The sequence below is a fragment of the Carcharodon carcharias genome, chromosome 3 (genome assembly GCF_017639515.1).
Source record: "Carcharodon carcharias isolate sCarCar2 chromosome 3, sCarCar2.pri, whole genome shotgun sequence".
Taxonomy (NCBI): Eukaryota; Metazoa; Chordata; class Chondrichthyes; order Lamniformes; family Lamnidae; genus Carcharodon; species Carcharodon carcharias.
The window spans coordinates 121,071,800-121,099,765 of NC_054469.1; the positions used below are offsets into that span (position 1 = coordinate 121,071,800).

The following is a 27,966-nucleotide window of genomic DNA, read 5'->3' on the forward strand; positions in this document are numbered from 1 at the left end:
GCATGTTCTTGGAAGACTAGGGAATTAGGAAAAAGGAACAATCTAGGTCTGAGAGGTGCTGTGAACTTGTGCCCAGTTTTGAATTCAGCTATTAAGCTAAGAGAATAAAAGCCTCCCTTTATTTGCTGTAAAAGATCTTACATGAGATGAGTTTCGATAATCTCAATCTAGCCTTCATAGCACAACACTGCCCTGAATTTGGCAATTCCAATGAATGGCTGATTCAAGAAATGGAAATGTCACACTGCTGCATTAGAGAATGTTCTGAGATTAGAATAAAGGCACTTTGCTGCAGGGGTGGAGTGGCAAAAGTTTGACCTTGCAGTTAACCTGTGGTCGCTGACTTAGAATCACTTGATGCTGACATTCAGTAGCTGAAATAAGAGGAAGTTCATATGCCCATTTTTAATCCACCTCTCCTTGATGACTGCAGAATGTCACAAAAATTGGATTGTGTAATCTACTGTTTGCACTCACATTTCAAATCATATCTGTTGTTTAGTCAGTTGATCAATTCTCAGCCTGATAGTTAGGCGAACACTAAAACTTTAAGAACAGCTGACTTACGTAACACAGGGTGGCACACCTTCCCCTTGGGGAGCACAAGGTTCTTTTTCCTCTAGGGACGTACACTCTTTCCCACCGCCGACAGGAAATTGCTTAATACTGGATGTTCTGGTACGGAGTCCTTTAGTAGAGGTTGCACTGTAACAAGTCTTTGAACATGGGCTCCATTCGGACCATTCTGAGGTTTGACAGTCCTTTGGAACTACACAGGACTGGAAGGTAATTGGTAGCTTTTCCTGTGTGCAGAAGCTGATAAAAAAGACAAAGATTTAATCAGTTCAAAACCCATTTCAGCACATTTTTTAAATGTTTATTAATTGAGAAGGTTTCCATTTAACCACCATATAATATAATTTACAACAATTTTGGAAAGGAGTTGAACTGAATCATTCATAACTATTGACACACCCACATTAACGAAAAAACTCACATGTCAGCTCCACACTTCCAGTGCAAACGTTCTGATATATTTGAAAGGTTTCACCCACTTTCAAGGCAGAAATGAAATGATCATCATGGATGAAGCAACTCAAAGTGCTGCATCTTACCTGTGTTGGGCAGGCTGGGCGCGGGCAGACACGGAGAGCCGGTCGCCACCCGTGATTGGCTGTGCACTGCCATTGTATGTGGGCAGTCAATTAAGGCCCATTCAGCATAACGCGCGGCCAGCTCTGCAGGCGGGGAGTGGAGGGAGAGTCGGGCCGGTGCTCTTTTGCGCATGTGCACGGAAGAGTGTAGGAATCTCCCTGAGGCATGTAGCTGCCACAGGGAGATTAAGTTGTTAACGAAAATTTTGAATAAAGGATCTAAAAAATTATTTAAGCATGTCCCCTCATATGACAGTGTCACATAAGCTGGGACATGTTTATGCATTTCGTAAAAGTTATTTCATTGGGAAGAAATTTCCCCCCATCGGGGGGAAGTGCAGGAGCGGGCGCGTCTCTGATTGGCGCCCCCCATTGGGACACACCGCCATTTTACGTGGGCGGGCCAATTAAGGCCTGCCCAGCGTGACATCCACCAGAAAGTGCTATGCACTCCCTGTGCGGACGTGGGAGGATTCCCTCAGCCCGAGAGTGCGCTTTTTCGTGCATGCACACGAAAGAGTGCACTCATCTTCCTGGGACTAAGTGCTGCCTCAGGGAGATTGGGGCCAAATTTAAATATGGTCACTGTACAAAAATAAAATTTCCCTGACATGTCCCCTCATGTGACATCAAACTTTTGTTAAATTTTTAAAAACCCTCATGGAACCTCACCTGTGGATGAGGTTTCATGCTTTTTCTGAAGACTGCCAGGGTTCCCGGTCTGCCCACCAACCTGATGGTTGGACAGGCTGGTCCATTATTTACTTGAATTAGTTTTTAAATAGCTTCAATTAGCTGTTGACAGGTCGGCAGGTGCACAGCTGATTCGGCTGCGCCCTCGCCGACCTGAAAATAGAAATGACGCGGGGTGAGGTTGGGAGTTCTGCCCGACATCATCCCATGTCATTTTACATGTTGGCGATCAGGCCCTTCCCCCTGCTCGCTGACCTCAATATCCTGGCCCTTATTTCATTAAACCTTCAGGAACCTCATCCCACCAACCTTAGGGTTGGGCAGCAGTGTTAATGATGTTAATGACTTTCTTAATGGCCTTAATAGGCCTTTGACAGTTTGGCCAACACGCGCCTGCCGAATGCAATATCAGAATGACGCATGCCGATGTCAGGACGCACGCCTGACGTCATCTCGCATTATTTTGCATGTTGGTGTGTCAGGCGCACCCCTGAACGCCGATGGCAATATTCTGGCCATAGAGTTCTGTAGCAATATGAATTTGCTACTTTTAGAGATTTAAAATATATAAATAATTGGATTAAATATATTATCATTTAAGTGTTATAATCACAGGAGAATAGATACAGGAATCAATTTCTTTCACATTTTGGATTTAAAACTGATAGTTTTAATAAAGGAAATTACTATCTGACAATTGTCCATCAACTTATACCAAAGACTCAAATAGCCGACCCTCAACCTGAAATTCAATGGGTAGCTGCTGAAAATAATGGCAAAAATTAGGTTGGGTAGGGTACTTAAGGGAAAGAGATGCTGAAATTTTCATTTACTCTTGGAACACTGCTATATTACATTGACGCTTTGGGCTGATGGCAGCCAGTCACAATATTAGTTTGCACAATCATCTAATGGTCTCTTTTGGATTTTGATCCTGCTCTGTTAAGTGCATAATAAGCATTTTATTTGAAGAGAAATGCTGTTTAGTTCACATCTTCAATCTCACCAGTGCAATGCAGGTAAAGCTACATTGAGACAGTGTGACAAATGTTCATGCAGACACTGTTTTTCAAATGGCCAGAGCCAGAAGTAGCATTTTGGGTGTCACAAATGCTTGCATTGCAGCAAAAACTATACTCACTGAAGAATGATTAGTCCCTATGTGAACTGTGTGTAGGTCTCTTAACTGAGTAATTAACTTGGAATAATATTTCAAATAAACCATGAGCAGGACTTTTCCCTTGTTGGGCGTGAAACACATGCTTCAGCACTCAGTGCTGCTTGTTGGGGATGGGGGAGGGCAGCGAGAGCGCAAATTCACACATACGCACTGGAAAAGCTCCGAGGCAGCTGCCGCCATTCAAAAAGCTCCCAAGGCCTCCCCCACATGCCGAACTGAAGATTCTGCCCATCATCTTTGATCGATCTTCAACTCACCTTCCTGTTACCTCAACATATCCTTCAATTACTTTTCTCCTCAGAAACACATCTTGAATTCATTTTTACTGATGCTTCCCTGGCAACTTGTTCCACACTGATTTGAGAGGAAGTAGATTTTTATCCACGTTGAAGTTTTTAGCTTGTAATTCTGCTAAAACCAACATGTAAGAGATTAAATTGGTGACACCTTCTTAAAAGAGAATACATTGGCTGGGATGTTATGCTGTCACCCTCACTGGAGGGGGTTGGCAGGTGGATGGGTGTAAAATTGGGTGGCATGGTGGTTGCGTGGTGCCCATTTCTTATCTGCTTCTGCTGGAATTTTATCAGCAGTGGGGTAGATATTGGGTGGCCCATCTGCTCTTGGGCCAATTGAAGCACTTAAGTGGTCAATTAACAGCCACATAAGGGCCTCCTCCTGCCACAGGTGGCATTTTACTGGTGGTGGAGGCTGGGGGTGCTAGCCATGTGGCGAGGCTATCAGGTAAATTCTGCTTGTCTGGCTGTGGGTCTGGGGGAGGGGGGGTTCCCTCCTGTTTGCCACCCTGTGCCAAATAGAGGGCCCCACAATGGCAAAGGCTGCCCCCGACTTGTCACACTTCTACCTGGATGCCTGATTGCAGCTCACCACACCTCACGCCGGGGCCTGCTTGACTTGGGAAGTCAATTAACAGCCTGCCAGCCTTAAAATCATGTCAAGGTTTCCCAGGCGTCAGAGGTAACCTCGGCTCTGACTTTCCAGCCAGAGGCACCTTCTCCACAAAAAAATCCAGTCATCAGTTCAGATGCAGACATCCAAGCTACACCATTTTTTATATGTAAATTGATTAAACTTACATTAGGAAATGCTAAGTGTCTGTTAACTTGGATGCTTGAGGTCAATTAGAAGCATTTTAGAACACTGAAAGACTCTGATCTGATAATGCTTCTTAATTTAGCTACAATAGGAGACTTATGCATGAAAATGAGGCACGGGTGAGGTATTAAATGAATGCTTTGCATCAGTCTTTATCAAGGAAGAAGATGTTACCAAAGGATGGAATTTTCCATGCCTGCTGACATCAGGCATGGTGGATGTGAGCGGACAATTTGGTGGGAAAGCCAAAAATCAGTTTCATGCCATTGTGAAACACAGTTGCAACCGTCTACTCTGCCCATTAATGTAATACATCTGCATCTCATTATAAGCTCAGCTCGCCAGGATCATTCCCCCACGCTGGATCATATATGTGTGTAAAACACACTGGTGGGCACAATACACTGGCATGCATCTGGTGAGCTGCACTTCGAGGGGAACTCAGAGGTGAGTGCATAGTAACGCGCAGCGATCATGATAGATGCCTGTTGGGCCTCAAGGTTGAGGAGCTGTGCATTCTTGTGAGGACACAGACAAGTTGCTTTCTCCCAGCTGGCTGACAGTGCAGTGCCAGGGCAAGGTCTGTCCTACAGTTGAGGTGAGTTGTTTGGGGGGGGGGGGGGGGGGGAGGTGCTGGGTGAGGGCTGCACTGAGGTTGAGGTGATTTGGGGGGGGGCAAAGGCTGCTCCACAGTTGAGGTGAGTTTGGGGGGCAAGGGTTGCACTGCGGTTGAGTCGAGGTGGGGGGGGCAAGGGCTGCACTACAGTTGAGTCAAGGTGGGGGTGAGGTTAGGGGCCAAGGGCTGCACTATGGTTGATGGTAGGGCAAAAGCATTGAGGGGTGGAGGGGAGGGAAGTGGCCATGCATGAGGGAAACCTTGTATAAAGTGACCATTCCTCAGTAGCTGAGACGGTTCAGATGCAGCCACATTGGCATGTTTGGACACGGGCCTCCAACTTATCTGCCCACTCAAGCAATGTAGAGGCCTGAGAGTGCCACCAAATGCTCCAAAGCTCTTTATCCTATGGGCACAGACTGTAAACTAATGATCATTTTACTGGACTGCAGAACAATTGGACAACTGCATATTGTACAATCTCCTCGCAAAAGCTGGCCATGGAGCAGTTACTGGTAAAGGTGCTCACAGCCCCTTGCAATGTCATCATTCAGGTTTGGACCAGTCTCCCCCACAGTTCAATCTAACAGCGCAGCCTTGCATTGTGGGTTAGGAGAATGCCTGTGCCTGAGCTGAGAGCACAGTCCAGCCGTCGAAGCTACCGCCATTCGATCAGGTGGAGTGGGACGGAGGAGGGTGGGGTTTCGGGCAGCCATGCAGCGCACTAAACTCTGGCCATCCAAATGGTTGCCAGCACTCTCTAGGATGCGGTAAGGGATCTTCAGACTTAACCAAGAGCGGTTCTTAGCGTCTCTCTCTCCCATTCTACAAAAGTACAACATCAGGAGCATGGTGACCTAGCTAAATGCCTCATGGCTTTCAGAGAGTGGAGACAAAGGAGAAGAGAGTGACAGAGGGGCCTGGCTGGGCAGAGGGAGGAGCAGCACCCTCAGGAAGAAGGGGCGGCTGGGGCTCCCACTCACAACACTGAACAGCCACAGTGAGCTGTTGCTGGTTGGCACCTAGCGAGACCCAGGACTTATAGACACTGCCTTTCATTCCTGAAAATGACCAAGAATGAGTGTCACGAAGACTGTGCATGTCTAAGGGACTGGTCGATCACAACTGCAACCTGCTGCAGGATTTGGTGCCACAGGGAAATGGAGGGCATCCACTACCAGTGGCCATGAAAGTGGCGGTGGTGCTCAATTTCTATGCCAGTGGCTCCTTTCAGTGCTCCACAAGTGACCTTTGTGGGACATCACAAGCCTCCACCCACAAATCCATTCATGAGCTCACAGACACCATCTTCGCGAAGGCACAGAACTTTGTGTGTTCTACTGAGACCAGAAAAGCCAGGATGCCAGAGCAATTGGATTTGCCCAGACCTCAGATGCAGGGTGCCGTTGACTGCACTCATGTGGCGTCAAATCTCCACGGCAAGAAGCGGTCAACTACATCAACCGCAAGGGCTTCCTTTCGCTGAACATTCAGCTGCTGTGCGACCAACATAAATGCATCCTGCAGGTCTGCGCACCATTCTCAGGGAGTGTCCATGACTCCTACATCCTTAACAGGTCTCAGATCCCTGGCGTTTTACAGGGTCCACAGAGGATGCAGGGTTGGTTCCTCAGGGACAAGGGCTACCCGCAGAGGACATGGTTGATGACACCCATGCAGCCTCAGACTGCAACAGAGAGAAGGTATAATGAGGCTCATGCTGCAACTTGCTCCATGGGGAGCAAACCATCGGGATGTTAAAAATGAGGTTCCGGTGCCAGCACCGCTCTGGTGGAGCCCTGCAGTAGAGTCCACTGAGGGTGTCACGCATCATCGTCACCTGCTGTATCCTTACAAGCTGATGCTGCAATGGGGAGCGGGGAGGAGCTGACTGAGGAGGAGATGGAGGAGCTGCAAGTCTCCTCCAATAACGAGGATGTTGATGGGGATGAGGTGAGGAGATCATTGAAGGCGAGGAAGCCAGCAATGAGGCAAACACGCTGGCCAATCAAGGCAGGTGCGCTCAGGATGCCCTCATAGCTGCTAGATTCATGGAGGATAATGATGACATGCAGTGAGGAGACACCATAGATCCTCACATTGCATCTGTGAGCTTTTGACTCCTGTGTAGCTGTTGGCGGTGCACATACCTTAATAGTCGCTAAATTCCAGGAGGATGATGACAGCATACCATGAGAATATTCAATAGATCTTCAAATAGCCTCTGTAATGTCTGACTCCTGTCTAGCTGAGGGTAGCTCACTTGTGCTCTGTGATCAGTGTCATATCATGGAGACACAGCCGTGAAATTTTAAATGCACCTGATCCTTTGTCAGCCTTCAACACCTGACCCCTTCAGGAGCACAGTGTCACCAGTCACAGATGCTGAAGGGATAGGAGGTCAGCCTCACCTCAAAAAGTGCTGAGAACACAGAGAGAGAATGACAGAACTCTGTGATGCCTGCCCACTTCCCTTTAAAAGGGAACCTGGACAATTGATAATGGAAAACAAGGAGATGGCAAATGAACTGAACAGGTATTTTGCCTCAGGCTTCACTATAGAGGGTACAAGTTACATCCCAGAAACACCTATAATAAGGGAGGGAGGAACTCGGGAAAATTACAATCATCAGAGAAGTGGTGCTGAGTAAATTGTTAGAGCTGTGGACTGACAAGTGCCTTGGTCCTAATGGATTTCATCCTAGGGTGTTAAAAGAATTGGTTAGTGAGATAACACTCCCTAGATTTGGGAAAGGTCCCATTAGATTGGAAGACAGCAAATATAACTCCGCTATTCCAAAAGAGAGGGACACAGAAAGTGGGAAATTACAGGCCAGTTAGCCTAACATCTGTCATCCAGAAAATGTTAGAAGCTATTATTGAAGAAGTTTTCACCGGGCACTAGATAAGTTCAAGGTCATCAGGCAGAGTCAACATAGTTTTGTGAAAGGGAAATCATGTTTACCCAACTTATTGGAGTTCTTTGAGGAAGTAACATGTGCTGCGGATAAAGGGGGTGGATGTACTGTACTTTGATTTCCATAAGGTATTTGATAAGGTGCCACATCAGGGGTTTTTGCATAAAATAAAAGCTCATGATATAGCTGGTAACATATTGGTATGGATAGAAGACTGGCTGGCTAACAAGAACCAGGCATAAATGGGTCTTTATCTGGTTGGCAGGATGTGACGAGTGGTGTGCCACAGGGATCAGTGTTGGGAACTCAAATGTTTACAATTTATATAAATAACTTGGGTGAGGGGATGGATGGGATGGCTGCCAAATTTGCTGATGATACAAAGTAGGTAGGGAAGCAAATTGTGAAGAGGATATAAGGAGGCTAAAAAAAGATATAGATAGGATGAGGGGTAGGCAAAGATCTGGCAAATGGAGCATAATGTGGGAAAATGTGAAATTATCCATTTTGGCTAGAAGAATAAAAGAGAAGCATATTATCTAAATGGTGAGAGATGCAGAGCTCTGAGATGCAGAGGGATCTTGGTGTCTTAGAGCATGAATCACAAAAGGCTAGTTTGTAGGTACAGCAAGTAATTAGGGAAGCTAATAGAATGTTATTATTTATTGAGAGGGGAATTGAATACGAAAGTAGGGAGATTATGCTTCAGTTATACAGAGTACAAGTGAGAGCATATCTGGAGTACTGTGTACAGTATTGGTCACCTTATTTTAGGATCAATGTAAATGCATTGGAAGCAGTTCAGAGAAGGTTTACTAGGCTAATACCTGGAATGGGTGAGTTGTCTTATGAGGAAAGGTTGAACAGGCTAGGCTTGTACTTGCTGGAGTTTAGAAGAGTAAGAGGTGACTTGATTGAAACATATAAGATCCTGAGGGGTCTTGACAGGGTGGATGTGGAGAGGCTATTTCCTCTAGTGGGAGAATCTAGAACTAGGGGTCACTGTTTAAAAATAAGGGGTCGGCAATTTAAAACATAGATGAAGCAAAATTTTTCTCTCAAAGGATATTGAGTCTTTGGAACTCTCTTGAAAAGTTGGTGGAAGCAGAGTCTTTGAATATGTTTAAGGCAGAGGTGGGTAGATTCTTGGTTCCCAAGCAGGTGATAGGTTATCGGGGGTAGGCGGGATGCAGTTTTGAGGTTACAACATGATCAGCCATGACCTTATTGACTCGTGGAGCAGGTTCAAGGGGCCAAATGGCCTACTCCTGCTCCTTGTTCGTGTGTTCGTACATATGACATTCTGGCAGCAATGACAAGCACTACTGAGGTGCAGGCATTACTGATGTGTCCAGTGAGTATGAAACCAGACCATCACTTTGGTCTGAAGGTTACACACTGCATTAGTAAGAGGCCCTGGACCGAGACACCTGCCTTTATCTTGTGTGGGAACCAAGGTTTCACATCAGAACAAGGAGCCATAGGCAAGGAGACATTCTTGTGAGTTTGTTTACAAAAGTGAACATTATGTACATGTGATTAACATCCATGCCCAGGCTGTGCAACTAAGCTTGGCCTAAATAGCCAAGTGGTTATGGTACTGGGTTTGTAACCCCAAGATCAAGAGTTCAAATCTCACAATGGCAAACTATGAAACAATGTAACTTCATCTGAAACAGATGGAAACGGGTTTGTACTCGAAAGAGTTACATCTTCCTAACCCTGCCCCTAGCCTTAATGCTCCCCCAACATCCACAGCGGAGGTGGAGACAGTCTGCTGGCTGCTATTCCCTGGCTTGAAGGGCATGGGGGTCCGAGACCTGGAGGGCTCCGACTTTCCTTAGTGGCCCTGCTGTGTGGCAGTGGCACCCTCCTCAGCTTGTGGAGCTGGAGCTGCTGAGGTCATGGGAAGAAAGGATTTGGATGGGCTGGACACTCCCAGAGCCACCTGGGTGAATGGCCCCAGAGTGTTAATCTGATGACCCTCCTCCCTGTGGGTGCCCAAAGGACCCTGGCTGACTCTTTGAGGAGAAGGTGAAGGTAGAGTGAGATGGAGCTGCCCTGCCACCGCTCACATTGGCACAATTGGAGTCAGCAACTGAGTTCAGCTCACGCAACAGTGACGTCCTAGACCAAGGTCTCCATGGCGGCTCCCCTCTTACCAGTGTTGACCTCGGTCTGTTGGCAGACTGGTGCTATCACCTCAGACTGAAAGTGGATGGACTCCCCCATCATGCCTTATAATCTGAGGAATGCAGCAGACATCCCTTCCTGATGTTCCCAGACTTGCCTCTGCAGCTCCAGCAACTGTGACATGACTGAGTCCAGAGGCTCCTCATCTGACTCCAAGTCAGCAGATTTCTGGCTTCCAGCAGTCCTCCAAATGCAAGGAACCTGGGAAGTCCCTGCCACCGCCTGCTGTGGATCAGATAGTGCAATGTGCTCACCAGATTGTGACCCTGAGGCTATTCTAGAACTAGGTTCCAATGAGGTGTGCGTCCCTGCACTGGTGGAGGGTGAGGGTAAGCGCTGTGATGAGTCTTCAATTGGGGTTTCAACAGATTTCTCTGCCGAGGTGTCTTCAGGGCTTGAGTTGAGGCCCTGGGCTGTGGACTCACTCAGCTGTAATCCAGATTTGCACGCAAAAGCAAGGAGAGATAATTAGTGCATGGCTGTGGCCTGTGAAACAGGACACATCACTCACAGCGTGGTTGTCTGACATATGCTGCTTTGCTAAATCGTCACTTGACCACTGCCGACCTCACTGTCAGCACAGGAACGGTCCAGATCTTCACTGGCTAGCTGTATGACTCTATTTTCAAAGTCTGTAAGGACCTTGATTTCAGGCATTCCTCCACCAGTCAGCGACCTCTCCCTCTTGTTGTGTGCCAGCTTGTCCAGCGTGAATAGAAATGGAGACAGTGCAAGCAGGATGCCTGCCAGGCCAGATGATAAGTATGCCTGGCATGTGTGGGTGGTGAGTGGTGCCATGTCTGGTATGAGGGCAATGAAGGTGTGTGAGAGAGAGTGAATAGTGATGTCCCTTGAACTGGCAGAGAGTATGGATGTGTGATGGATTTGTGAGTGTGAGAGTTGAGAGTAATGAGAAGAGTGATTTACCCTGGTGGAACAGAAGAGATCATTCATCCTCGTTCGGCAGTGGGTAGCTATCCTCTTTTATAGGACATTGGCACCTACCACTGCTGCCACCACCTCCCAAGCTGGATTGTTGATGTTGCTGCCCCTCCTGCGGCCAGAGAGGGGCTCGAGGAAATCACGACAGGCCTCCACGGCATCCAAAAGCTATTTCCAGGGATGCATCATTGAATCGGGGGGAAGGGTGGAGCTGCAGTCTTCTTGCCTTTCAGGACTATGTCTTCTGAGCAGTAGTCATGAGCTGGAAACACTGAGGTGTGCATGCACTTTAAAGATGGTGCCCGGCGGGCAGAAATGGCGAGGTGATGGTGTGGTTTGGCAAATGAAAGCCTGCCCATCAACGAATCGACATGTTTCTTGGGATTGCACAATTAACGAGGCAGGTTTGGGACGATACGATGTGAAAAAGCCGCCATTGCAGCTTGCAGGTAAAATGTTCTTTTTCCCGCCTGCTACCGCACTTAATGCAAATCTGGGACAATTGCGCCCAAAGTCATAATGAAAGAGGAAGTGTTTGAGATAGCAGATGGGGTAAAACTTTCTAATGAGAAGGTACTAGAACGACTGGCTGATAAATCATTCAAATGTGGTCTATCCGACGATGGAAGTAAAGATGGAAATTTTGGAGGTCGTGGTCATAATCTTGCAATCCTCCTTAGATACAGGTAGGTTGCCAGAGGAGTGGAGAATTGCAAATATTACTTCTTTGTTCAAAAGGAGTGTAAGGATAAACCCAGCAACAATAGGTCAGTCAGTTTAAATTTTGTTGGTGGAAAAGCTTTAAGAAACAACAATCTGAGCCAAAGTTACCAATTATTTGGATGAGAATGGATTAATTAAGAAAAGCTAACATGGATTTGTTAAAGGCAAATTGTATTTAACCAACCTGTTAAGTTTTTTGATGAGGTAACATAGAGGGTTGATGAAGATAATACAGTTAATGTGTTGTACATGGACTTCAAAAGGCATTTGACAGAGCAGGTTTAGCCAACAAAGTTGAAGACCATGGAATAAAAGGGACACTGATACACGGATATGAAATTCCTTAAGGGCTGAATTTTACGGCTCCCCACTGGGTGTGTTTTTGGTATGTGGGCAAGTAAAATATGAGGAGTGGCTAGCCCACCTTCTAGCCCACCACCCCAAGCTGTCCCCCATAATACAGATTGAGTGGACACTGGAATCGGCAGCTTGCCTGCCATATGTGAATAAATATTTAAGGGTCAACTGAGTTTGTATACAAGCCAATTGCCTGCACAATAACATGTTTGGCATAGGCAGGCAGGCAAGAGTGGTTAGCCCTTTCTTTCAATTTTTTTTTAAAGAATGGGAAAGAAGTGGGGAGGTGGAGATTAGTAGCTTTGGGGGTGGGAGGGCTACCCCCCTGAAAGATAGTAACCTCTCCTTTCCTTCCTCCCTGCCTGCACTGACAAACCAACACCACCCTCCCCACCTCCCTAAAGTGCCTGACCCCTCTCCACCCAATACCCTTGACTTACCAGAGTCTGGGATCAACTGGGTCCTCCATCCTGGCCCTGCATGCAATTCCAGCAGGGCCAATTACTGAACTCTAGTGCTGCTGGGACTGCAAGAGCTGTTGGCCAATTGGATTGAAGTCCTGAGAGCGGACATCCTCCAAATGAGGGGGCAAGTGTTGTTGCAACCCACAGCAGGTTATTACAGTGGGGTGGACTTTTTTTTGTCAGTCGGTTTGCGACTGACTTGTTAGTTGGGAGGAGCAAGCGGTATGTCCCCCATGAAATCCAGCCCTAAGTGATAGAAATCAGAGTAATGTTGAAAGGTTACTTTTCAGACTGGAGGAGAGTTTATAGTGGTGTTCCGCAGGGGTCGGAAAAGAACCACTGCGTTTCCTGATATATTAATGACTTAGACTTGAGGATAATGGAATGTTCCTGCCTTATGCCCCTCCTCAACTGCTGGACCCCCTCATCTTGCGATCTGGCATGAAGAGCAGGCTGCTGCTGGGCTGAGCATGATGCTCTTGCTTTATACCTCTCCCATATTCCCTAACTCCAACCTTCCACTTTTCTAATATCCTGCTTTTGGATACCCAGGACCTGCCACATGCCCAGCCATAGAAACCCCAGGAGGAAGAGAAAGCAACAGAGAGCACTGCTGAATAGGCCCCACCACTTGATCCAGCACTCGCAGCTCGGATACTGGCACTGCGCATACCCTGGAGGCTAGTATAGTGTTGTTATCAGCACGTGGTGGGTCATCCGGTCATGAGTGGGCTGCAGCCTGGTCAGGGGCAAAAGATGGTTAATTTGTTATCTTCCCAGAAGGCCAGGTCACAGACAAGTTCTGCTGCAAAGGAATCAGATGATGACCTCGGTGCGACAGCACAAAGGGCACCACTGATGGGAATGCACACCAAGATGCTGGATGCATTGGCTGGCCTGCCAGACAGCATCCTCCACAGCATCCCCCAACAGGGGATCAGGTTCTAACATGGCAGAGGGCATCTCACAGAACTTGCTCTCTCTGCAGCCTCTGCTGCCTCCCTAACTGTTGCAGCCTTTGTGGAGACAGGTCATCTACTCTTCTACCCTCCCTGCAACACTTTGTAGCAAATCCTGGAGCTCAACACAAAAACCTCCGAAATACTCCAGATACTTCCATATACGTTTGCAATAGGATAAGCTGTCAAAAATAACCTTAATTCCATTTTGGGTGCCTGGTCTTTTAAGGAACTCTAGTATAGGGCCAATCTTGCAGCCTCATAACCGATCTTTGAAAAGTGATAAATGAACATGTGCACTGGTTGTTATGGACCAAATTTGGAATCCTGGAGTCACATCAGCTGATTGGCTGTGTGATGTCAGGAAAGCACCGATTCAAAACCTCCCTGCTCATGCAGGGGATGTACCTATGGTGCATTGCACCCCTGGGAAGTGATGGTACGCCTCTATAATGCTGCTCAAAGTAGTGCAATGCCATTGAATTTCTAGCCCTATACGTGGAACTATCATTGGACATCACTGACTAGTGCTCAGTTGTTCTCTTGACATGTGATGCAGTGAAATGTGATGCAGTGAAATGTGATTATATTACTGTTACATGTTACTTCAGATGCTTGACTATTTATTAGGCTCAATGGTCCATCACTTTTCCAACCATGCTTGATGCTCCGACACTAGTTGTGTCATTTAGTTTTTCCAATTTGGTCTACAGTTGTTTACTGTTTTATAACTTTGATTTGCATTATCACTCCCACTTATTATACAATAAATAACTTCGGGCTAGTTTTCAAGCTCATAAAATTCGATGTGCATCAACTCCCAATGCACTGGAAATGGGGCCAGGGATCTGTAGCAAGGGCTCTGTGGCCTTTTTTTGCATCATGCGTGTTGATCTGGGGGAAGGAAGCTCTTAATTGAAACAGGAAAAGGGTCCATAAATGAAAGAAAGATTTGCAGTTGTATAGTGCTTCTCACCGGACACTTCAAAGAGCATTACAGCCAATGAAATATTTTTGAAGTGTAGCCCCTGTTGTAATGTAGAAAACATGGCAGCCTGCCAATTTTCACACAGCAAGCTTCCATAAACAGCAAAGTGATAATGAGCAAATTGTTTTTGTAATGTTGATTGAGGGATAAATATTGGCCAGGGGAGTGGGAAATAACTCTCCTGCTCTTTTTTGAAATAGTGCCGCGGGATCATTTACGTCCACCTGAGGGGGGAGTTGGGCCCTAATTTAATATCTTTTCCAAAAGACAGCCATCCCGACAGTGCAACATTCCCACAGTATGACAGAAGTGTCAGCCTTGATTTTTGCACCCTAGCCCTGGAGTTTGAACCTTGTGATGTAGAAAGAATAGTGCTACTAAATGAGCCATGGTTGTGATGAAAATAACATAATTGCACCTTCTGTGTCATTTTCCAGTGACAGGACTGGGTTGATGCCTTGAAGAAAACAGGTGTAGAAACTCAGCAATCGGACTTGCAGGTCTGGAATAGACTGAAAAATTTGTAAAGAAACAACTAGCAATGCTCACTAGCTGAGTTGCAGCAGAGGTGGGATCGATTGTGCTGCTGTCAGAAATGCAGCCAGGAGACCAAATATACCAATTAGGCTTTACAATACTGTAATCACCAAGGCATCATTTAAAACATGCTGCCACATTTTGCCTTTGAACCAGCTGGATTATAATGTTGCCAAGCCTTCCAGAATGGCCAGGAGGCTCCAGGAATCACCTCTAATCTCTCAGTGGTTATTAAAAGCACTTGAAGAGATTTTAAAATGATGGGATTCCCCATTAATTGATCAACTCTTGCCCCAGCAGCCACAGAGTCCAATTCACTGAACGGCACTTCACAAACAGGTGAGGCAGCACTCCTGCGCAGGCGCAGCAAGTTTGATGACATAGCACATTACATCAAAGCTACGCACATGTACTAACTCAGTTCTCGCTGCTTGCTGCCCTGCATGTTTTTTTTTCCCCCACTGGTACTGAGGTGAATGTTGTGTGAGCCAGTAGGGAAATTAATGGTTCTGCAGAAAGCTGGTACAGGGAGTGAGGCCATGGTCCCAGGGATGGAGCGCGCAAGTCTGCTAATCCAAATATCAGGAGAGAGCAGGCCAGGGCTGCAACCTGCCAGAGAGTGGAACCCAAGGCTGCTGTTTGTCAGCACCCAGTGTGTCGCTGCTCAGAGGATTGTCTTTCATGAGCCCTGGCGTGTGTGTACGTTTGGGGGCAAGTGGAAAGACTGGGGTCTGAGCCGGAGGGGGGGGGGGGCAAGGATTTAGCATAGGCTGCTTTAAAGGGCACCTGACTGCAGTTCCAGCAGGTGCCCGGGCGCAGCAGTGCCTGAACTAGCCAATTCTAAACAAAGCTCCAAAGTACTTTTGTTTATTCACGTACCTCAAAGAAACCCATCTTTCCCCACTAGCGTCTGGGGCTTTGGACTTGCCCCACCGGATGGGCTCACCTGCTCGCACCACGCCAGCAGGATTCTGTGACGTCACTTCCCCAAGCGTCCCCCGAAATATACCTAGTCGGAGTTGGCAACCCTACTAGGCCATTTAGTTTTTTGACCCAATTTTCTGCATCTTTTGATTGTTTCTTGAAAAACTTTGCCAATATTTGTAATATCAGGTGTGCACCAGTTACCAGCATGTTATTCAAAGGAAAAAGGAACAGAGATACATAGGGCCTCTGGCTCTTTTGTTCATGACCCTCGGGGTCAAGTATTTCCTGGAGGCAAATAGGCAATGAAGAAGGCTCTCAACTGAAATAGGGAAAGAGTCAAAATCTGCTAACTCCACTGTTTGACATGCAAGTAGTCCTGTGTTTTAGCTTGACTAAATTGGCATCTCAATTTTAGGTATGCCCTCTTGAACTCTTCATTGAACCAGGGTTGACCGCCCGTTTGATGTTGATGATTGAGTGATGGAAATGCTAGGTGATGAAGTTACAGATTCTGCTGCTGCTGATGGCCCACAGTGCCTCATGGATTTGTTCTAAATCTATCCCATTTAGCACGGTTATAGTGCCACACAACACAATGGAGGATATTTTCAATGTGAAGACAGGATTTTGTCTCCACAACCATGTGGTGATCACTCTGACCAACAGAGTCATGGACAGATGCATCTGCAATAGGTAGATTGGTGAGGATGAGGTCTTGTCGGTTCCCTCACCACCTGCACCAGGCTCAGTCTAGTAGCTAGGTTCTTCAGGACTCGACCAGTTCAATCAGTAGTGATATCAAGCCACTCTTGGTAATGGACATTGAAGCCCCCAACTAGAGTACATTCTGTGCTTTCCCACCTTTAATGCTTCTAACAATTGGTTGTCAACATGGAGGAGTACTGACTCAGCAGCTGAAGGAGGGTGATAGGTGATAATCAGAAGGACATTTCCTTGCCCATGTTTGATCAGATGCCATGAGACTTCACGGGATGCAAAGTCTATGCTGAGGACTTCCAGGGCAACTCCCTCCCGACTGTATGCCACTACGCTACCACGTCTGGTGGGTCTGTCCTGCCAATGGGACAGAATGTACCCCAGGGATGGTAATGGTGATGTTTGGAACATTTCCTGAAAGGTATGATTCGGTACATTTGACTATGTCAGGCTGTCAACTAGTGTCTGGGGCAGCCCTCCCAATTTTGGCATAAGCCCCGAGATGTTAGCAAAGATGAATTTGCACGGCCGACAGGTCAACACGTTTGCCGTTGTCATTTCCAATGTCTATAGCTCAATGCCTGGTGATCCGTCCGGTGTCACTGCTTTTAGACTTTGTAGTGGTTTGTTCCAATTGAGTGGCTTGCCACACCATTTCAGAGGGCATTTAAGTCAACCACATTGCTGTGTGTCTGGAGTCACATGTAGGCCAAACCAGGTAAGTATGGCAAATTTCATTCCCTAAAGGGCATTAGTGAACCAGATGGACAATCGGCAATGATTTCATGGTCACTATTACCATGACTATCTTTTAATTCCAGATTTATTATTTAGTTGAATTTAAATTCCACCAGATATGGTGGGATTTGAACCCATGTCCCCAAAGCAATAGCCTGGGCCAATTATAATTAGAAATAACCAAATTGTATTTTATTTATATCCAATGTGTCTTTGCAGTGTGGATGATCAGGACTGTCTGTCCATATATTGCTTTAGTCTTAGTTTGGATGCACACACTGTAAGAAGATTCAGGTTAAAGCTCTATACTCCCAGTGTGACTGACAAGCAATCATGTTGTTACATTGTCTTACCATGAAAGCTGTTTCTGTGTCTGAAATAGAAATTATTAGGGGATTGCTTCAGAGAAGCAGGAGCTTGACAATGTAAACTCAAAGGTAAAACTGAGGCAAAAGCATCACTGGGTTAGTAACCATGTTGCTACTGAAGTTAACTCAAAACACTGTCACACATTTGCCTCAGTAATTCCTTAAAGCAGATGTCTCCAATAATATCTGCACTCAAGTAAAAGATGTCAGAAACATCAATGCAGATACTGAAATATATACTATATTTCAGTTAAAAACAGGGCTTATTCATTTGCTTTTTAAAAGGGCAATGGAAGTGAGACTTACAAGGATAGATTTTTCAAATTTGCACTCCCAGTTGGTCCTCCCAGGTGTTTTAGCCATTATATTTAATGGATGGTAAATCATGTGAGGCTCGCTGATACTATGGATGCAATATTTTGCGGCTCCTACTGATCTCCCAAATCAAATATCTGACATTGAGGTTCCCATCGGGAGCCAAATTCAGAAAACACAATTGATTCCTTAAAAACGTCCAAGCAACTAACAGCAAAACTATCGCCAGTCCAGCGGGTTTACCAACTAGATTAGAAACACAGGCCTGAATTTTTCCCTCGTCGGGCGAACGTGATCAGCGGGCCCGGAGTGGTTGGGAAATGAGCCCCTGACCGCGATCAGCCCCCGACTGCAATTTCATGCTGGCCAGCCAACGTGAAATGCGCGCTGAAAAGCTCAGCACTGTCGGGGTGGGGGCGGGAGGAGGGTGCATGACGACGTCACCGGGGGTGGGTAAGCGCTTCCACTGAGTTCCCTGAAGGCAGACAGCTGCCTCAGGGAGCTGCAGACTTGCAATTAATAAAATAAAACACAAAAAGGCTGCAAAAAATGTCCATGCAGCACAATGAAGCACCTGAAAATATACCTCATAAAAATGCTGTCCCCAGGTATTTCTTTTTATTTTGTTTCCTAATGAACATTTTATCCCGCCTTTGGATGACATTTCATTCAAAAATGTAAAGGCTGCCTGGCCGAATGGCCTACTGTAAGTTTGGACGGGCCACGAAAAATCGCTGACAATTGTGCCGTTAATAGAAAATTTACAGCACACGCAATGATTCTCTTACAAGCATTTAGTCTTATGAATGGCATTCTTGATCATTATTCTAAAATTAAAACCAATGAGAATGCTGTAGTTAAAGGTTGCAAGCAATAGTAAACATCACAATTACAAACCCTGTAGGGATTTCCATCTACAGCATGCGTAGCGGTTGCTGTGTACATTATGTTTACAGGTTACTAGCTGCAGAGTGTAGAATTTGTTTCTCATGTTTAATTTAATGTGTGCTGATTGTATCAAGTTACTTGCACATCATTTGTGTTCTGCCTATCCAATCAGACAAGCGCCCATGAAATTGATGTTTCTCCCTCCACCTTCACCAAATGTGAGGTTCTTGGTAAGAAACTATAAGGTTCAGTAAGATGTATTCAGTAAACTGCTCAAGCTGTTAAAATATGGATTCCTTTATTCTCCTTCTAGACTCCTTCTGCTGGCATATACATAATGTTAGTCTTAAGCGGACGAAATACACAATGCAATTTTCTGTACCCTATACCATCCACCAAATTTGATTCCTTTAAATTGTTTGAACTGACATTGTATCCTGAACTCTGGAAATCTGTGAGAATGGAATTCAACCATAACTGCTAGGAGACAGCTTTCAAAAACTTTCAGTGAGCATGGAGGTCAGGAAAAGGTTATGTTATTAACGCTGGGTGCTTGTACCACCAAGAGCGCATCCTAATTGCCTGTCAGTAATAAGAGACTTTGAATTCTAAACAAGAACAGAATTACCTGTAAAAACTCAGCAGGTCTGGCAGCATCGGCGGAGAAGAAAAGAGTTGACGTTTTGAGTCCTCATGACCCTTCGACAGAACTTGAGTGAATCCAAGAAAGGGGTGAAATATAAGCTGTTTTAAGGTGTGCGGGGGGGGGCGCGGTTTGGGTAGGGGGAGAGAAGTGGAGGGGGTTGGTGTGGTTGTAGGGACAAACAAGCAGTGATAGATAGACTATGAATTCTATGTGGACTGCTGGTACTGGAAGGCGATGTGGGGTGCCAAGGCTTTGCTTGAAATATTCTGGAATTGTCCATCACTCCCTATATAAGGGTTTGAAAATAATTCAAAGACTTTTGGGGTTTGAGGCCACGGCTCAAGCCTGGCTCCCTGTACTCACTTGGCTCCCTGGCTCACTTACACTGTCTAAGGGACCAATACATCTTGTTGTGCTGGGTATACAGATGTCAAGTTGATTCCCAGGCTGAGGATGAGGAAGGTCCCAGCCTGGCAGTCCCTGCTCCCCTATGCACCTGACGAGGCCACGCCTCTTCCGACACAGGTTACACTATTAGGGATTGGTGGACGATAGCAGGGAAGGCCCAGCCCCAGTTTTTCTAGGACCTGGCCAATTCTTTTGGCCATTTCTGGTGTGTTCCTGCCAAAAGGGTTGCAGAATTTTGGCTCTAAGTGCTTATTTGCTGTTGGCGTATTTGTACTGCAAAATGCAACTTTACATTTTGGAGTTCAAAATCAGGGCTTCAATTAAGGAGCCTAACCAGATGCAGACTGTACCCTTAACTGTCATTGGCCTGCATCATTTTAGTGTGACTAAAGTGACAAATGATTACAGTGTGTGTCATGCACTATACTGACCTGGGATTGAAAGATGCTGCCTCTGCCTACTAAAATTTGACATTTAACATCAGTCAATGCTGGTATCTCCCACTTGAATGAACCTTAAAACCATAAGTATATTAGTGCTCCTTTCTGAAAAACTTTTTGTTGCTACATATTTATAATGCATATGATTCATAAGTTAATTGTGCATGTTTAATTCCACTTAGAGGGTGTAGCATTTCGATTAAGGGCTCCATAAACAATAAATGTCAAAAATGTTGATAAAAGCTAACAGATTCTGTTGTTTCTGACTGTCCACACAACATGTAGCTACTCACAACAGGAGACAGGATGAGATAGTTGTTTTAAGGAACATGAAGAAACATGTTGTCAATGTTCTGTTATTAGATGTCTCTGATTCATGTCAGATTTGCTGTATTGTGCAATATTTAATAAATGCAGCAGCAGGACCTAGTTGTAGAAAGCTGGTTCTGCATCAATTTATTTTGTATTATATCACAGTGGGATTTGTTTACATGTGGGTGGCCTGAAGTGCTGTGATAGTAGCTAATTACAAAGATCTGAACTGCCCTCTGAAAATCTGCGTACTGACTCCATCTCAAAGCCATCATCATCCAGCCTGGCAATTGAACAACACAGACTATCATGATAATGTTGAAGTGTTGCCAAACACAGGCATTTGCAAACAACTATTAACTCAATTGGTCCAAGGGGCAAAGTATCATCTGAAACATCAATACAGAGGACAGCAAGGTCAAGCAAGCTGCTAACAAGCTGCATGTTGTATCTTGAATCTTGTATTAGTTGATGGCATTGCATGTGATTTGTTTTCTGACTTACTCTATTTGGCAGTTGTGAGAATGGATTTTTTTTTATATTTTTGGGGAATATTGTATTATTCTGTGAAGAAGGCTGTGTGTGTGTGTGTGTGTGTGTGTGTGTGTGTGTGTGAATGAATTAATTAAGCTGGGGAAAGGTTACTAGAAGACAGATTGTCTCAGGAGTTTAAAACATGAAAGGATAGCGGCGTTATGTTTGAGGTACAAGTGAATAGGTTGGGCCTAAGATTTGCATTTTTATATAAGTTGAAAGTGTGTTTGAATATCAAAGGGAAGTCAGAGGTGAAAATATACATTTTTGCATCTTGCAGGAGTTCTATAGGTAAATAGAAGAGGGTATAATACATTTTATTGACCCGAAAGCAGAGACAAAAGAGAAACATGAAAGATTTTATATTTGGAAGGATTTGAGTTTCAAAAGGGTGTGAAAATAATGGAACCTGAGATGAAAGGGGAAGAAAGGTATTTTAGAGTTACTGTGAAAAGCTTAAGGTAGCTGTGAGCTGTTAGCTGTAGTTGTAGGCTATTGGCTGTGTGAGGAAGATTTCCTGGAAACAGCTCTAGGTTGGGCGAAGATGCAGTTTGGATCAGCCATCCAGTCAAGCCAGAAAAGCCTTGGGCTGCAATAATCAGCCTTGTTCTAAAGTCTTGGATTTCCACAGCAGAGTGGGAGAGAGTTAAGTAGAGAGTTGAGTGGTATGACTTGATTAAAGCTACAACAGTTTGCCTTAGGTAATATTACTGGATTTTTATAGTTAAACATCTATAAGTAGTGTTGCTTGGAGGGTGTTTAGTTGTGGGTCTGACCAAGTGGGGAGTGGCAGAATGTGTTGTAAGACTGATTTTAACTGTGTAACTGTAATCTTGTGTGAAGATTTCTTTAAAACATTTACCTTTAATTTTTAAAATTTAAAAATGTTACTTGCAGAATACAAAAAAAAGGTATGGCCTGTAAGCCAAGTTTCCCTCTGGGATTTTGTTTGTGCAGCAATTAACCTCGTCTATGGTCATAACACAGTAATGTATCTAAAGACACCAGAATTAAGGAATGATTGGACCATTCCATACGAACATATGAACATACAAACTAGTAGCAGGAATAGGCCACTCGGCCCTTCGAGCTTGCTTTGCCATTCAATAAGATCATGGCTGATCTGATTGTAACCTCCCGCCTACCCTCAACAACCTTTCAACCCCTTGTTAATCAAGAATCTATCTAACTCTGCCTTAAAAATATTCAAAGACCCTGCTTCTACGGCCTTTTGAGGAGGAAAGTTCCAAAGGCTCACGACCCTCTGAGAGAAAAAAGTTCTCCTCATCTCTGTCTTAAATGAGTGAACCCTTGTTTTTAAACTGTGACCCCTGATTCTAAATTCTTCCACAAGAGGAAATATCCACTCCACTTCCACCCTGTCAAGACCCCTCAAGATCTTAAAGGTTTTGACCAAGGCACCTCTTATTCCTCTAAGCTCCAATGGATACAAACCTAATCTGTCCAACCTTTCCTTATAAGACAACCCGCCCATTCCTGGTATTAGTCTACTAAACCTTCTCTGAACTGCTTCTAACGCATTCACATCTTTCCTTAAATAAGGAGACCAATACTATACACAGTACTCCAGAGTGCACTACTGGGTTTCTTGATGCATTTGATAACAATAACACACAGCATCTTAACATAAATGAAGATCTACGCCTATAAATCACTGTTGATGGTGTTAGAGGCCAAATGCTTCATAGGTTTCTTTGTCCATCATTATAATAACAGCATTCATGTATTTATTTTATTTGGGTTTACATTTCTTTTAAAAATATATGAAATAATAAATCAAACATGCCAAGTACCTGATCACCAATATCAACAATGATAAGATTTGGCCGGAATTTTCTGGCTCCGTTAGCATTGGGCATCATGGCAGGTGGGTGAAGGGCAGGGGGTGGGTGAACAATATGGCGGGAAGGCCAAAGATCGGTTTTACGCCATCGTGAAAACAATTTGAGATCATCCGCTCCATCTGTCAATGGTGGGCTGTGTTTACCGCCGCTGCACATCGGGAACTTCATTTTAATACATTTGCATCTAATTATAAGCTCTCTTCACCAGGTTCATCCCCCTACGTCAAATTTATCGCCCACATCGGAGTGACTTCGGAACAGCATGCTTCAGCATGCACCTGGCAACCCGAACTTCAAGGGGAACTCGGACGTGAGTGCACACAACCTTGCGCAGTGCTCACGAGCATCGCCCAAAAGACTTCAAGGAAGAGGTGCTGCACATTTGTGGTGGGCACAGGCAAGTCACTTTTTCCTAGATGGTTATCATAAGGTGCTGGGGCAAGAGTTCCCTGTGGGTCAGACCAGGGATGGGGGGGTGTGGCGGGGGTAAGGCACCACGGGCAGACTGGAGGAAATACTCAAGCATATGCTGGGGAGGTGGGGGGAAGAGGGGAGATGAGGGAAGCGGCCACTTGGAAAAGCTTGTCACAACTGAGCATTTTTCCATAGCTGAGATCATTCAGCTGCAGCTCCATTGACATGCTTGGAGTTGGGCCTCTGTAGCTTTCCTGCCCACTCAAACAATGCAAAAGCATGGAAGTGCCACCAAATACTCCAGAATTTTTCACCCCTCAGGCGCAGGCTGCAAATTAATGTGTGTGTTTAGGGGGCAGGAGAGCAATTGACCAACTGGATAAGTTGTACAATCCCGATGCGAAAGGTTGCCATGGGGCAGTCACTGCTGGAGGCACTCAGAGCCCCTTGAAATGTCTTTATGAAGGTTTGGACCAGTATCCATTATGGTTCAAGCTAATAGCGCAGCCTTACAATGTGGGTTAGGAGAATACCTGCGTGTGAGCTGAGAGCACAGCATGCAGGCCGGTGTCTGAAGCTGTTGCCAATTGGTCAAGTAGAGTGGGGCAGAGGTGGATTGGGTTTCAGACAGCCAATTTGTGCACTACACACTGGCATTCAAGTGGTGGCCAGCACTCTCCTGCATGCATGAAAGGGCCTTCAGACTTAACCAAGAGAGGTTCTTAGTACACCAATGCTAACCCACGTGTCTTTCTCTTTGATCCTGCAGGAAGAGAACGTCAGGAACATGGTGCCTGGTGATTTAACAGTATGCCTCATAGCTTACAGAGACCAGGGAAGAAAAAGAAGAGAGTGGCGGAGGCACCTGGCTGGCAAGGGGAAGGGCACCTCCCTTAAGGTGAAGGGGTGGCAGGGCCTGCTGCTCACTCAGCTAAAGATCCACAATGAACCATTACTCGTAGGTGCCTCACTAGACTTAGGGTCTTTGGATGGCACCTGTCATTCCTGCAGATGACTGAGAACCAGTGTCGATGAAGACTACGAATATCTAAAGAACTGGTCAGTCACATACGCAGGATTTGACATCACAGGGATATGAAGGGCATCCACTGCCAGTGGCCGTGAAAGTGACCGCAGCGCTCAATTTTCACACCGATGACTCTTCCAGGACTCCACAGGTGAGCTGTGCAGGATCTCGCAAGCCTCCACACATAAGTGTATCTAGGAGGTCATGAATACCATCTTCATGAAGGCACAGAACTTTGTGCATTTTGCCTGGGATCAGGAAAGCCAGTAAGCAAAAGTGCTGGGATTGGCACAGATCTCTAGTTTTCCACAGGTACAGGGTGCCATCGACTGCATTCGCATGGCACTTAGGTCTCCATGGCAATAAACAGTCAACTACATCAACTGCAAGGACTTCCACTCGGCAATTGTTCAGCTGATGTGCGGCGACCACAAACACATCCTGCAGGTCTGCACATGATTTCCAGGGAGTGTCCACAACTCCTATATTCTTGGCAGGTCTCAGATCGCTGACATCTTCCAGGGTCCAGAGAGGTTGTAAGTTGGCTCCTCAGGCACAAGGGCTACCCACAGAGGACATGGCTGATGATGCCCATGCAGAGGCCTCAGACTGCAGCAAAGCGACGGTATTACAAGGGTCATGCAGTGACCCAGACTTTGGTGAAGCAAACGATAAGCATTTTGAAAATGAGGTTCTGGTGCCACAACAGGTCCGGTAGAGGAATGCAATACAGTGACGTGAACACTGCTTATCATAACAAGAGCCATAAGAAAGGGGACATTCTTGGGAGTTTATTTACAATAGTGAACATTAAGTACAAGTGATTAACACCCGTGTCCAGGCTGTGCAACTAAGCTTGGCCTAAATAGCCAAGTGGTTATGGTACTGGGCTTGTAACCCCAAGATCAAGAGTTCAAATCTCACAATGGCAAACTATGAAAAAATGTAACTTCATCTGAATAGGAACAGATGGAAACGTGTTTGTACTCGAAAGAGTTACATCTTCATAATTTGCCTAACTCTGCTGCTACATCTCGGTGCTCCCCCTGACATACATAGCGGAGATGCAGGCAGCCTGCGGACTGATACACCCTGTCTGTGATGACCATGGTGGGCATCCTTTGGAGAGCCAAGACCCAGAGGGCCCAGCCTGCTTCTGGGGTCCTGCTTTGTGGCAGTGGTAGCCTCCTCGGCCTGTGGAACTGGAGCTGCTGGGGTCACAGGAACAGGAGATTCAGATGGGCCGGACACTCCCAAAGTCACCTGGGTGGATGGCCCTGGGATATGCACCTGCTGATCCTTTTCCCTATGTGTACATGACAGCCCCTGGTTGACATCTTGAGGAGAAGGGGAAGCTGGAACAAAATCGAGCTGCCTCGCACGCCTCCCATATTGACACTGTTGGAGGCCAACTATGATGTCAGCAATGGAGTTCAACCCGTGCAGCAGTGCAGGAGCGACGTCCTGGACCAAGGTCTCCATGTGGCCACCAGTGTTGACTTCAGTGCGTTGGAATGCTGGCGCTATCACCACAGACCGAAGGCGGAAGGGCTCCCCCATCATCCCTTGCAATCTGAGGAGTGCAGCAGGCATCCATTCCTGATGTTCCCGAGTTTGCCTTTGCAGCTCCAGCAACTGAGGTATGACCGAGTCCAGAGGCTTCTCATCTGACTCAAACTCAGCAGATTTCAGACCCCCAGCCATCCTCGAAGTGCCGGAAACCTGGAAGTCCCTGCGCCGCATGCTCTAGATCAGATTGTGACCCCAAGGCTCCTCTACAAGAAGGTCCCACTGACGTGTGTACCTCTGTACTGGTGGAGAGTGTGGGTGAGTGCTGTGACGGGTCTCCAATTAGGGTGTCATCATGTTCTTCTTCTGAGGTGTTTTTCAGGCTTGAGTCGAGGGCCTGGGTTGGAGAGCTCCTTGGCTGCTTCCCAGATGTACCTGCCAAAGCAAGGAGAGATAGTTAGTGCATTACAGGAGTGTGCAAAACAAGCATGGTTGTCTGATGGATGTTGCACTGCTGGATCCTCACTTGGTTGAGCACCGCCGACCTCACCGTCAGCACAGCAGCAGTTCAGATCATTGCCGGCCACTGGAAGGTTCTGTTTTCAAAGTCCTTGAGGACCTTGATTTCAGGCATTCCTCCACCAGTTTGCGAACTCTCCCTCTTATTGTGGGCCAGCTTGTTCTGCATGAATACAGATTGAGAGAGTGTGAGCAGAACACCAGCCAGGCTAGATGAGAAGGATGTCTGGCATGTGTGGATGGTGAGTGGTGCCAAGGATGGGATGAGGGCACGATCTGCAGGGCTGATGAAGATGTTTGTGTGAGAGAGAGAATGGTGATGTCCCTTGATCTGGCAGTGGGTGAGATCCCTGTGGATGTGTGATGGGTTTGTGAATTTGTGAGTTGAGAGTGATGAGAAGAGTGACTTACCCTGGTGGATCGGAGGAGATAATTCATCCTCTTTTGGCACTGGATGGCTGTCCTCTTTTGCAGGGCATTGGCACTGACAACCACTGCCACCATCTCCCATGCTGGATTTGTCACCTGCTTGCTGGTCTTCGCCCAGAGTGGGGGTAGAGGACTTTGTGGCAGGCCTCCACTGCATCCAGTAGGTGCTTGAGGAGGTGTTGCTAAATTTGGGGGCACCATGTTTCCTTCCTTTAGCAGCCATGACTTTGCAGCAGCTTGTGACCCCTTACAGAGTGCTAGCTCTGTGCAGGGTAGCCATTTAAATTTGGCGTTCAAATTCTGAAGGCCTGAGATAACGGTGAGGCGGGCGAATCAGAGGTGTATTTCCCAGGAATGCATTATTAATGAGGTAGGACACACCAGGAGTGGGATGATATGGCGCGAAAACCCGCCATTGAAGCCGAGGGGGGAAATGTCCTTTTTCCCACCCGCTACCGCACTTCGTACAAATCTGGGATGATTCCTCCCATAGGGTCTCTTGCAGCAGTCCGCTGTCACTACCAGACATTTTCTTTGTGTTGTACTTTCACCCTGTATTTTTCCTGGATTTTCTGCCTTTTTTCTTGTGCATTTTAGTTTTATTCATATAGGAGTGCAAGCATGCCAAAAACTGATGAGAACATTAATATTAATTTTTTCTTAGTGTGTTTTCACTCCATGCATTCAGGAAATGTAAGACTGGAACATTTTCAACTTGTCCTTTTCTCTCGATTTTTTTTTTTGCTTCAGTTTGTTGCTGCTTGCTGTATTTTTGTGTCAGTTTGTTGATCACAGTTAAATGTTATTCTGTGCTTAATGCAATTTCTTTGCTTTCAGGAATATGGAGGACAGGAGAGCAGCTGAAACATCTAGGAAAGATTGCAGGCAAATCCAAATGGTGAACATATTCTTCACCATCAGCACATGTACGGATCATCGCTGGCCGGCTTGAAGGCTCAGTTTTCAAAGTCCATGAGGACCTTGATTTCAGGCATTCCTCCACCAGTCTGCGACCTCCCCCTCTTGTTGTGGGCCAGCACAAATACAGATTAAATACACATCTTTCTGAC

At 46.0% G+C, this 27,966-nt stretch overlaps 1 protein-coding gene and 1 long non-coding RNA gene across 4 annotated transcripts in view; one reads left to right on the forward strand and one right to left on the reverse strand.

Annotated features, from left to right (window-relative positions):
- thsd7aa (thrombospondin, type I, domain containing 7Aa) overlaps positions 1-27,966 on the reverse strand; it is a 537,669-nt gene that overhangs the window by 271,709 nt on the left and 237,994 nt on the right. For all 3 annotated transcript variants that reach the window (XM_041184218.1, XM_041184217.1, XM_041184219.1), the window contains exon 3: positions 568-816. In XM_041184218.1, coding sequence (XP_041040152.1) covers positions 568-816 — 249 coding nt within the window. The remainder of the gene's footprint in view (positions 1-567; positions 817-27,966) is intronic.
- On the forward strand, positions 662-27,965 carry LOC121276153. The gene is made up of 2 exons (XR_005942618.1): positions 662-786; positions 27,734-27,965. It is a non-coding gene; the product is annotated as an uncharacterized LOC121276153 (long non-coding RNA).